The sequence below is a fragment of the Diadema antillarum genome, unplaced genomic scaffold (genome assembly GCF_040938485.1).
Source record: "Diadema antillarum isolate AM-2024a unplaced genomic scaffold, OU_Dant_1.0 scf00000166, whole genome shotgun sequence".
Classification (NCBI taxonomy): Eukaryota; Metazoa; Echinodermata; class Echinoidea; order Diadematoida; family Diadematidae; genus Diadema; species Diadema antillarum.
This window is the reverse complement of record NW_027271055.1, coordinates 860381-873635: the sequence shown is the minus strand read 5'-3', so window position 1 is coordinate 873635 and position 13255 is coordinate 860381. Positions and strand designations below refer to the sequence as shown.

The 13255-nt window shown below is 38.7% G+C and overlaps 1 protein-coding gene across 1 annotated transcript in view; it reads right to left on the bottom strand.

Moving 5' to 3' along the window:
* The window catches only part of LOC139722494 (sorting nexin-14-like), a 70547-nt gene that overhangs the window by 50001 nt on the left and 7291 nt on the right, over positions 1-13255 (bottom strand). Inside the window, exons 5-12 of the mRNA XM_071633783.1 lie at positions 11256-11346; positions 9353-9437; positions 8142-8298; positions 7445-7520; positions 5080-5124; positions 3780-3863; positions 3014-3128; positions 1201-1356 (exon numbers count right to left, since the gene is read on the bottom strand). Coding sequence (XP_071489884.1) covers positions 1201-1356; positions 3014-3128; positions 3780-3863; positions 5080-5124; positions 7445-7520; positions 8142-8298; positions 9353-9437; positions 11256-11346 — 809 coding nt within the window. The remainder of the gene's footprint in view (positions 1-1200; positions 1357-3013; positions 3129-3779; positions 3864-5079; positions 5125-7444; positions 7521-8141; positions 8299-9352; positions 9438-11255; positions 11347-13255) is intronic.

Below are 13255 nucleotides of genomic sequence, written 5' to 3'. Positions count from 1 at the left end.
CTTCCCACCAAGACCAATGTGTGTGCCACATTTCATGAGCTTCAGTCGAATACAGAGGAAGTAGTTCAATCCGCAAGATCTTTCCTTGATCTTCTGCCATTTATATGCCGTTACCATGGCAACGCAGCTTCCGACACGTCCGAAAAATATGTCTTCCACATCTTCCCACCAAGATCAAGGTGTGTGCCACATTTCATAAGCTTTGGTCAAAAAACTGAGGAAGTAGTTAAATCCGCAAGATCTTTCCTTGATCTTCTGCCATTAATATGCCGTTACCATGGCAACGTACTTTCGGGTACTGTCAAAAAATGCGTCTTGCACATCTATAACCAAAGGCACACATCTGTACCAAGTTTCATGGAAATTGGGCAAAAACTGAGGAAGTAGTTTGCAACACAAAATTTTCCATCATTTTGGCTCATAATATGTGAGCTGTTACCATGGCAACATACTTTTTGTCACTGTCAAGAAATGTGTCATGCTGACCTATATCCTAAGACAAACATTCAATATGAATTCCATGAGAATTGGAAGAACACTGATGAAGCAGTTTTGCCATGAAGCATTTTGCCCTATATTTTACCAATAACATGTCGTTACCATGGCAACGCACTTTTTGCCACTGCGGAAATATGTGTCTTGCACATTAACATATTCAGATGAACATCTGTACCTAATTTCATAGAAATTGATCAAAAACTGTGGGAGGAGTTCGCGACGCAAGATTTGTACCCATTTTTGCCCATAATATGCCATTACCATGGCAACGTACTTTTGGGTACTGTCAAAAAATACGTCTTGCACATCTACAACCCAAGGCACACATCTGTGCCAAGTTTTATGGGAATCGGTTGAAAACTGAGGAAGTAGTTCGCGACGCAAGATTTGCAACGGACCGACCGCCCGACCGCCCGACCGACCGCCCGCCCGACCGACCGCCCGCCCGACCGACCGCCCGACCGCCCGACCGCCCGACCGCCCAACCGTCCGCTGATTCCTATATACCCCCTTCAAACTTCGTTTGGCGGGGGTATAATTACTTCTTCTTTCCCCAAAAGGTTTATCACTATAAGAAACAGTTGTTTGGTATCCATTTCAAGTAACATTGAATAGAACCTACATTATAATTTGGGATGTGATTTTCCAAAACTGCGATGAGCTTAAATCAAACAGATACACGTGAAAAAGAGATAATCTTACTATTCCGGACAGCATCTACGATTTCTTTGTCAAAGTTGATGCTGTCCAAAGCATGTGGGTCAAAGTACAGATTGTAGAGTTCCTTGGCCTCAAGGTGAAGGTCTCTTTTCTGCTGGTCAGTCATGTCCGGCACAAGGCTTCTCCGGTTAAAGTCCTCTGGAATCAGTGATGATATTCAGAAAGAATCAAACTGAATGAAGATGAAAGAAAGATCTTGATCTCAAAAGGTTTTTCAAGAATGCCACTTGCATGGTTAGGTCTAACAAGGAAAAGTAGAAATTACGCGGTGCGTAAAATATGTCCCCGCCGGAAGTAGCATTTAGTATCAAAATGTACTATATAGGTCAAAAGATCAAGGTCAAAGGGCAAAGAAGTCAAAGGTCAACATTCTGTGTAGAAGTTTTGAAGCTCTCACCTAGTGCCATCACATAAAGCAAACGGAATCGAAATCCGGTTAGAAATAGCGAAGGAGTAGCATTTTGTAGCCAATGTACAATATAGGTAAAAAATCAAGGTCAAAGGTCAAAGAAGTCAAAGGTCAAAATTCTGTGTAGAAGTTTTGAAGCCCTCACCTAGTGCCATCACATAAAGCAAACGGAATTTCTGTGTACAAGTTTTGAAGCCCTCACCTAGTGCCATCACATAAAGCAAACGGAATCGAAATCCGGTGAGAAATGGCGAAGGAGTAGCATTTTGTAGCAAAATGTACAATATAGGTCAAAAAATCAAGGTCAAAGGTCAAAGAAGTCAAAGGTCAACATTCTGTGTAGAAGTTTTGAAGCCCTCACCTAGTGCCATCACATAAAGCAAACGGAATCGAAATCGGGTTAGAAATGGCGAAGGAGTAGCATTTTGTAGCAAAATGTACAATACAGGTCAAAAATCAAGGTCAAAGGTCAAAGAAGTCAAAGGTCAAAATTCTGTGTAGAAGTTTTGAAGCCCTCACCTAGTGCCATCACATAAAGCAAACGGAATCGAAATCGGGTTAGAAATGGCGAAGGAGTAGCATTTTGTAGCAAAATGTACAATATAGGTCAAAGGTCAAGGTCAAAGGTCACGACTGAAATTCTGTGTAGAAGTTTCAAAGCTCCCATGTAGTGCTATCATATAAAGCAAACAGAATCAAAATTGGCTCATAAATGACAGAGAAGTAGCAAATTGAAGATTTTGATCACACACGGACGCACACACGGACGCACACACGGACGCACGGACGGACACACGGACACACACACGTACGGAGCCCGTTTCATAGTCCCCTGCTCGAACTCGTTCGGCGGGGACAAAAAGCTTGCATCTGTTGAAAGGGATGGAATTTCTTGCTTGTTAAAGACTACTTTGATCCACTAATCCCTACTTATGCCACCATGGCCTTCCTGTTGAACTGAGGCACATTGTTATGCCAGAATAGGCTAACTTGCTGGATTAACTCAAAGCTTATGACAAAATTTGACAATTTGTATCTTTTTGACTTTGCACAGAAAAGATAAATATGCACATTTCGTATGAATCACTCATTTTCCTTTTTTAACTCCAAGGCTCACTACTGACATACTACGAAACCAAAAATATTCACAGCATGAAATTTTTATGAATTAAAGCTGACGTCTTTTTCCACAGCATGAAACTTTTGCAAGTTGCCACTGGCATCTTATGCATATAATGTAGACAAGAACTTTCATGTGCATTAATTTTCAAATTTCACAAATCTTGGTACTTGCAAATTTGCGAAATCATAATGCACACGAAAATGTCTGGTTTAACAGTACAGTAAGAGATATTCAATATATACCATATTTTTTAGGATACTAACCGACTGTCAAGCAAAACTGCAGGAGGTTGAGGGCTCCCTCTCTACGCATGAATTGTAGAAAGGGATACAGGAGGGTGCTGTTGCTCAAAATTTCCGATGTCTCGTAGTGGAGAGCCTGATATGAGAGAAGAGGGAAAAATGGTCTCATTCTGATCAAAACTCACATTTTCATATTTTTGAAAGTAATGCAAACATGGTAAAAGATGCTACGCTGTATACACCGCTTTAAACACAGCCTGTTAAATCAAACTCTTTCAAAACATACAAACATTATGGCCTGAATTCACGAAGGTGGTACAATCTTTGTCCATGGTTTAAATCATGGACAAAGACAGTAGTTTTGTATGGGGTGCCAAGTGTCGCACGTCCTATTTTGTTACAAAATCAGTCATTTTGTAGACGAAATGTTCATATCGTTATGAAATATTAACATTTCCTTGACGAAATGACTAATTTGTAACAAAGTGTTGCCAAAGGTCTCAGTCGAAAGGTTTTCCTTGTTTGTGAATGTGATCAACTGAGACTCACTCACTTTTCTCAATATACAAGCCCATTCTCTCAGATAGGCATGCGCCAGCTATGTCGACTAGTGGGAAATCAATTCTCTCACAGCAGTGATCGATCTCATTAAACAGGTAAACTGCAACTGATTGTGGCAAAATGAACTTTTATCCAACTGATAAGCTCATAGTTTAGTACTCTGTATCTGCACTCGAAAGTTATATAACAAAACAAAGAAACTAAAAAAGGAAAAGGTGTGACTCACATTGTTAGCATTGACAGTCCTTGCCTCAGAGAATGCCTTCAAGATGTTGACAGGTTCGGTGGCCGGGTCGTTTGATATAGCCATCTGTGTGTGGAGATTTATAATACAGTTTATCTCAAAACATCAGAATGGATCATTTCATGGATCAGGGGTGGATCCAGGAATTCCGGAAAGGGGAGGCACCTTTACAAAATTAAATGGGGGGCACACATGCCCCCTCCCCAGTTTTTCTTTTTATTTCTTTTGTTTTAACAAAAAAATAAAGAGTGGGCACACACTGTCAAATGAGCGAAACATATTTTTTTTTTTTATGTGCGAGATGTTTTTGGCACATTAGCCTGTTGCTTCAAGTAGAAATTGTGTGCCAATGCTGGAAACCCCCCCCCCCCAAAAAAAAGAAAAAAGAACATAAAATATGTTTATGACTGAAAAAAAAAATTGACCTTTGACATGGATTTGGTATTTTACCTCAGAGTTTAAGTTCCTTTTTCCCTACAGCTTCACCCAGAAGCTCCTATGAGCCCCCTGGAGTTTAATAGGAAGGTTCGAGGGTAAAATTTCTGAAAAGTTCACAGCCATTTCACGCGGGATTTCACCCCCAAAGACCTTTTACGCTAAATGATCTCCCGGGTTCATCAAGATACACGCGGCTATTTAAATTTGCCTCAATTTGCCGATTGTAGAAGGAGCATAAAGGAGAATAAAAATAGATGACCCCAGCCACAGAGGAGCCAAACAAGATGCTAGGGCACTCATGGACTACCAAACAATGGATGACAATGGATTCAGGCATGTGTGTAAAGATGAACAACATAGATCATGAACAACGACAATGACTGTAGGCCAACGTGTCTCAAAAGGTAAATATGCACACGGCTCTAAGTTGAATGTGATAAAATAATATGCTACAAGCTGAAGTTTGCATAAATGACATCAACAAATACCACACTTCAATCTCTATTCAAAGTAAGGTACAGTGTAATAGCAAAAAATTTCACAATTGCCATTTATTTGAATATCTGCCATGCAGACCTACAGTGCAAACTAGCATACTGTGTATTGACATGATTCTGCAACACTGCACATCATCGCAGGTTTTAAAAGCAGTTATTTTATTCTGAACTTTATACTAATAACACAATAATTTAAAAACACATTCCAAATTTAGCCATGATAATAACATTCTCCTGAATTGGAATACAATGTAAAAGAAAACAATTATATATGCAACAAGAGAGAGAGATCTTTCCTAGTAATCAAGGGGTGGAGTTGAATGTTGAATTTGAGTTTCATAACTTACTGGTTCTTTGTCAAAGAAAATCTCAAGAAGTTTGTTGACAACATCCTGTGTGAAAAGAGAGTGTTTGAGATTAAAAATGAATTAATATCATGTTGGCATAGACTATGAAGATGGAAGAATGAGTGGTTTTCTGCATTTGACCGCAGTAACCTTAATATCACTTTTGGGTAACTACAATGTTCAAATGGGAAAATTATCACTTGGAATGCGATAGCTTAAAGGCATAATTTACCATATGCAGATGAAATTAAAAATCAGCATCAGTGCTTCAAAATAGTTCTAAAATGTGAGTTAGGGATAGAAACAACCAATGTAAAAATTTGAATCAGTATAATCGATGTTAAGTATTGTTCAATATACAAAATGTGAACAATAGTTATAATAAAAATATTTCCAGACTAAACCGTCTACAGTCATGGTTTAATGAGAAAAATAGTGAAATCTCCGTATATTTTAAGCTTTATTGCAAACATTTTACATTGTAGGATTTTTTGTGATACAACAGGGCTACACATATGCATCAAAAGTGATATATTAAACATTTGTTATATCACGGCTCCAATAGGTAAACAAGACCTTTAATATCATTAAATCACAGAAAACATCAGCTGTATATAACAACAGAAATAGCAAGAAAGAGATATACTGATGATGATAAATATAATGATGGTAATGATGCTTGTAAAATTTTTCTAATAATAACTGCTATTTAGTTTATCACAAGGAACCAACTGCTTTCGTACAGAACACAGATTTCTCTTATAAGTCTACTCAAAGATAGTGATCCTGTATTCCAGTCAGCTCTCACAAATGAGAAATTATCAGCCCAAGCTCAGCATGGAAGAATACAGAGAGTTATGAATTCACCGTGTTATGAGAGTGGATTGTGGCAACACCTGCTGCATGGAATTTGAAGTTTATGGAATAAACTGAATTAAAATTCTATCAGGTGTAGCAACCTTTGGGCTCCTTGCCCATGACCTCCTACCCTCTCCTTTTGTTTTCTTTGTTCTGTGTCCTAACCCTCCCCTGACTGTTCTTGTTGTGTGTAGTCCTTATATGTGATTGCCTTCCCAGCCTGTTTGTCATTTTGCCTCTGAAGAAGATTCTGCTAGGCTTGAAAGCTCAGGCCCCTTTTGACTCTATACAATTTTATTACAAACAATAGGTAAAATAAGAATTGGTGTCTAGCGTGGGAAATGGTGTCTTCAATGAGGATTGGTGTCTGGGATGAAGAATGAGGTTTGGGCCCTGTTTTATCAAAGGATAAAATCGATTTTTAATTTCCATGACCACACAGGCTGCCATAGACTTACAGTTGAAATCAACTATATAATCAATTTTAACTCTTCATAAAACAGGGTCCTGGGCCCTGTTTTATGAAGAGTTAAAATTGATTATAAAGTGGATTTCTATAAGTCTATGGCAGCCTGTATGTTAAGGAAATTTAAAATTGATTTTATCTTTTGATATAACAGGGCCCTGGGAAGATAAAAGTTTTCTAGGAAGGATTGTTAATCCTACAACTCATTCCTCATCCCACACCACATCCTTCTTTTCACACATCATACCTCATTCTTATTATTAGTGCTTAAATCTCACAAACACATTCATAATTTGTGTAGTTTCAAGGACACTCTTCTCTTACAAATTCCAACATGTATGTAAAACAAAAGTAACACTGGGAGACACAAAGCATTTGCCTGTGCAGCTCCCAAACTCTGGAATGACCTACCATTAGAAGTCGGGAAATCCCCAACTGCAGCAGTCTTTAAATCACGACTCAAAACACATCTTTTCATTTAACTGTTTATTATCATCAAGTACATCAGAAGCTTTTGCAGCGCAGAAGAATATACATCTATAAGTTTTGTGCTGTATAAATTCATATCATTATTATTATAATTCCAGGCACCAATTTTCCATCGCATGCCCCACTGGTATACTCCCACCCTAGTCCTACTCTAAGATCATATTCCTCATTCCAGACCTTAATCCTCAACTCCACGCCCTCGCCACATCCTATCAAAATCCTGGGGTATAGGATCAGGGAAAGGATGCAAAATGAGTGGGATGAGGATTGAGGTCTAGGATGAGGAATAGCGCCTCAGAAGAATGCCTAACCCCCATTCCTCATCTCAAACAGTCATTCTCGTTTCAGAAACCATTTCTCGTTCTCAACCCCTCCCTTTTCCAAGGACACAGGGGCTCATTCAAACTCTCATTCTTGTTCGCAGACAGCATTCATCATACCAGACCCCATTTCTCATTTTCGGTAGGATGTGGAATAGGATCCGGAACGAGGAACGACATCTGGAATGAAGAATAGGGTCTTGGATAAGGAATGGGTACGAACAAAACTTACCGGATTAGCAATGACATCCATGGCAGGCATGATGACAGACCTAGACAGTAATTCCCTCAGAAATGATGTTGTGCACCTATCAAAGAAAACAATACATTATAGTAGCTGCAACAAACAACCAACTTAAAGGAAGAGGGGTCACAAACTAGGAATTCAGTATCGGTAGAACTATAAAAGCATGATTCACATATACGTGACTGTATGCTTTCAAATACACCATCATATAGGTACATCATTTTTTTTTTTTTAAATTATGCTGTAAAACCTCAAGATTTTCTATTTTGACATTCTAGAATATTTCATTACTTGATTGACCTCTCAATACCCTGCAAACCAATAAAGAATAAAAAAAAAATTCATATATACAATAATAGTATACAGGCTATTTGAAATGGGCTGTAGCCAGATACACTGGAGGTAATTGTTCACAGAGGACCAGCTATTCAAGACGCACATAACTTTCTTCACATGCGACTCTATGTACACATACTGTAAAAGTGGATATTTTCACATGAGTCATTTTTCGCGCTCTGGCCGGGTAAGATGGATTTCGTGTGTTTTTAATTCTACGGAATCAGGACATTAAGCACTGGAACATATGGCATGCAAAAATATTCAGGTGCTTTTATCTTCGCGCTAGCGTCTGGTTGCGCAAAATGCGCGAAAATTTCCACTTTACAGTAGTTGCCATACCTACCTGCTAGTTTGGGGCTGATTAGGAACGATGAATGGGAAGAGAAGTTCACATAGATGTCTGATGTACTCCAGCTCTGCGTGCCGGTTTCTAGCTGCCACATGGAGATGGCTGCCATATTGCTTCAAGGTCAGCTCCTGCATATCTTGGCCCCATCTCGCTGCAAAGACAAGTTGGACGCAGGTGAAACCTTTAACAGATGTCTGGAAGCTAATTGTCAACTAGAGCAGCACTCTGAGAGCGCAGTCCTCCGCCAAGCAGCTCATTTCCACCACTGGTCTTGTTCTTTCATACAGATTAGTGATTTCTATCCATACGTATGATGGGTGAAAGTTGCCCGATTCCCCAAAATAGAAGCCTTTTGTTATGTCATCAACTTCCAGCTGCGTGGCATGCCTCGCTTTAGCAAAAACTAGAGTACGCACTTAACTTAACTTAACTTAACAACACTTAAAATACGCAGCCTGAGCTCCCAAGTTCATTGACCCTACATGCAAAAATATCAAAAACCATTCATAAAACCCACAAAAATTTCTGGATCACTACCAAAATTAATCATCCGTTACTTGTGTCATTCTCAGTCATTATTGGAAGTTTCATATAAATCTGTTCACAACTTTTTGAGTTATTTTGCACACGGACAAACAAACAATAAATGAAAACATAACCTCCTCCCTTGGCGGAGGTAATTAATGGAGATTTACATGTCGTCTGTTGAGAATGAGAAGGGCTTTAAGTCTTCTCGAACACTATTGGTTTTGTGGTCACTTAACGCCCTTATCATTCTCAACCGACGATGTATACCTAATTCCCAGAATCCCTATTGCATCACCATGGCCGCAAAAAAGGCCATTGGCTCCAATTCGCAAAAATTTCATACTGCGAAAAAGGCCGTCGGCTCCAATTCGCAAAACTTTCATGTTGAGAAAATATCATGTTTTACAGTAATACTTCCACAAAATCGAGGTGGTTGGGCTTATAATCAATCTCGAGTGCACATAATATTCCTGAACGAACAGAGTGTACACCTTGTCACAGTAGACAGTATCTTTATATAAACATTGAAGTAACATGGGCATCCCAAAGGGAGAATATGTTGTTATTGTACATGATCTTGCACTTTAAAGAAAACAATAATTGCCGAATGCTGCCAATGTGATCAAGTCAAAACCATGTTGCAAATGCACACTTTGAAAAAAAACCACACACTTTACCTTTCTTTTTTGCTCTCAGGTAGACATCCAGGTGGCTTAAAGCTGCTTTTATCAGCTTGTCAAGAATGACAGTTGGCAGGTCAACCTAGCGGAAGGAAGAAACACACTTGCTTTTTACTTTTTTGAAGACTGGTCATGAGAATACTTGCACAGGTGTCTATGGGAAGCATGTGTTATAGCAAAATCATATTTCTCAATGGCCCGAATTCACGAAGGTGGTACAATTGAAACCATGGTTAAAACCATGGACAATTTGTATGGAGCACTAAGTGTCGCATGGCCTACTTTGTCCATGAAATGTTGACATCTTGGTACGAAATGATCATTTCGTCAACGTAATGACTGATTTCGTTATGAAATAGGCCATGCGACACTTGGCGCTCCATACAAATTGTCCATGGTTTCAATTGCACCACCTTCGTGAATTCAGGCCAATGGGTTTTAGATTTTAACAGTGTGCACTTTGATAATGGTCAATGTCTAAACCTATGTTCTCATTATGATTGCACATCAATTGTTTGATATGTGTGACCCGCCAAGACAAAAGGATCCTAAAGTCGCTGACAGCCGAGTTTAGAAAATCTAGTTAGAAGTCAGATCATCAAAATCGGTCAAAACCATCAAATTTCTGTTTTAGGCATAACGTTGTAGTCTAGTATTTCATCTATCATCTGCAAAAATTTCAAAGCCAAATGATCAAAGAAAATGCAAGAAATTAGCATTTTCTCTGGGCCATGATTTTCCGACTTTCAATGGAGAAGAAACATGTCCAAAGATTTGGAATTAGTGCCGCAGATAGACTCTGCCCCTAGCAACGAGGAAATGATCTTATTGGTCAGTGCATGGCTTTCTAGTTACTGATTGGTCGTGCGTACACCGCTGGCACTAAGCTTGAATGAACATTGCAAATGTTGCTACTTGTAGGAGCATACCTTCTATTTTTAAGAGGTGAAAACTGTTTTACCTCACCTTGATCACTATTGCGTAGGAAGGAAAACCTTGAAAGTGGTTTTCTTGAAATGCTGATTTCCTCAACCACTCAACATGCTCTCATAAAATCATTGATACAACATTTTTTCTGCTCAACCACATACTCTTATGAGTCATGTTTTATATCAAAATAAAGTGGAAGAGCATGGGAATAATACCATGTCATTTTCAGAAAATCGACTACCCCCGAATTTCGAACCCTTTTGTTGCACATTTTGCCCCTTATGACGATTCTGCTGGAGCAAAAACTCAGGCCCCTTTTGACTCAATTTTATGCTTTCACGGATAAGCAGTTTTTAGCAGTCTTTTCTTTTATATATACATTGGTTATTTTAAGCATAAAAAATCTAAAATATGACACAGAGTTGTCAATGCATTACAGCTCTCCCATTCGTTTAAATCAAAAACTTTGCATGTTTGGTTGATTACATAGTATGACCCCCATCCCCTCCCCCCATAAAAAAAACAGAAGAAATTTGCATCAAGTTTTTACTATACTATAAAAATGTAATCCACAAGATTCATTCTGTTTTCATCTGGCTTCAAAGTTGAAACAAAGTCAAGTAGAGATTCGTCTGCAGATCAGGAGGGGGACCTTCAGGATGATGTGTTGGCTCGATGTGTTGGCTCAGTGAGTAGAGCGGCTGCCCTCACAATCGGGAGGTCATGGGTTCAAACCCCGGCCGTGTCATACCAAAAGACGTTAAAAGATGGGAGTTGCTGCTACCTTGTTTGCCGTTCAACAGTTCAAAAGGTTAGAGCAACATCGATCTGGCGTTGCTCAGTGGCTGCCGGGCCCACGATCAATTGGGCAAAATGAATTTCCATTCTTGGACAATAAAATGTGGAGTTTTGGAGGAGTGATGACATCATCACTTTACACCAGTTGAATATTGACCTCCAGGAATCTCACCTGTTTTAGTCTTCTCAAGATGACGGACACAGTGTATCTCAGGGTGGTCCTAAGCTCTCTCACAAACTCCTCATCACTGCTGATTGACTCACTGCAGTCAGGAGAAATGAAAAGTTAGGATAACTCGTCTCTAATCTTAATCCCTCAAGTCATGGGATCACTTTGCTGCAGAAGTCACCATCCTGACATCACCAAATTGGCAACTCCTGAGATTTCCTGCAAATCTTATACTTGGGAAGAATCAGACGGAACTTCTCAAATCCGATAATTTAGCATTTAAAAGAATTGTCTTCTAAAAGAAAAACAGGAACTACTATCTTCTGAAATGTGTTGCCAATTTTTGGAATGAGTTGTAGATCTAGTACATTTGATGCAAATAAAACTGTACAATTATAACTGCATACATATAAATATTTGCATCAGGGAGCTCAATGTCATAACAATGTCAGGGACAGGGATGATGTCTTATATTAGTATAGAGTGACAACTGAAATATGACACCACAGGACATACATGTTACTGTTTAGTATAGGCCCTTTTACACGTATAAAGCTCTTGGGTCTTCGCCTTCAACAGACTGACTATAGAGATTGGCTATATAAAGCCCACCTTGGTTGCTGTAAATAAGGGGGAAGAATTCTTTTCTTGTATTGCCGTGAATAAGTTCATTGTTATGATGGTACTTTTTATCAAGCGATGCACATTGCTGCGGTTGCACACACTCAATTCCCACATCACGATGTTAGAATTGTTGAAGAGCAACTCAGTCCCAGCATATGAATGAATATCTATTAAAACTCATGACTGTAACACTTGGTAAACAAGCTGAAACTGTTCTTTGTTCTTCACAAAACATGTGAATAACAACCTAATCCTCATTTTCCTGAACAAAAGGCTGCAAAAAACAGACATTATAACACAACCTTCACAACCCCATATTCATTTCTCTAAAGGAGGGCCATTTATCATGATCTGGCCTACATTATCCCTCATAATTATTTAAAAACAGCAATTCAAGTCCTCTGAGATGCAGGCATCTGTACATCAGAAAAGATACATGATTATATTCTGATCACATATCAGTTGATTCAGCTTCGATGTTGCATGTAATTCAGAGTAGACAGTGCACTGGCTCACATGAAGTTAAAGAGCAGAAAATTAGCCAATTTCAACAACAAGAGTTTTTTTTTTTCCGATTTCGTGTTTGTTTGTTTTTTCCTTTTGAAAATGTATATGGCTAGGAATACTAGGATGTAGGTTATTTGACATACTTTGGTGGCATTCAAAGAAGAGCTACATGTAATCCTGCACAATACATGTAAATATGTTTATTCCATAGAATGACACTCTGTAAATACTGAATTGCATTATAACAGGGGCCACAGAACAATTTTCAAGGTGAGGGGGGGGGGGGGGGGGAGGTCCAAGAATTTAAGGACAGATCCTTTGGAAAGTGTGTGTAGTGATTTTTCTTTTAAAGACCTAAAAAAGTGCTCCCCCATTTAATCATGCAACCCCTGATTGATGTGTGATTCTACACAATAAACCTGCATTTTATATTGAAAAATGTCAAAAAATTACTAAAAAGTTAATCTCCATATGCCTTGGCCTCTCATGACGTACCAGCACAAAATTTGATACATTCCCTTTCTCTCTTAAATCTCCACATACATGTATATATTGTTTATTTGGGTAGCATTACACAAATATTACCGTTTCAGAGGTTTAACATAACTATTGACAACCCTATGGGAGTTATATTTTTTAAGAGATTATTTATTCTTGAAGCACACAGTGCCGAGGGAAAATGTACTCTCGAGGGGAAAACACAACTCCTAGGGGAGTAGATCAAGTGATAATGTACGAGGCAATACACATATCTTTTATATAATTTTGCCTTATATATATTATAACTAAATCTAATTATACATATTATCTTAATAACTGAATCATGCTGAATACATTATAATCTAAAAAATGTACATCACATCATTTTAACC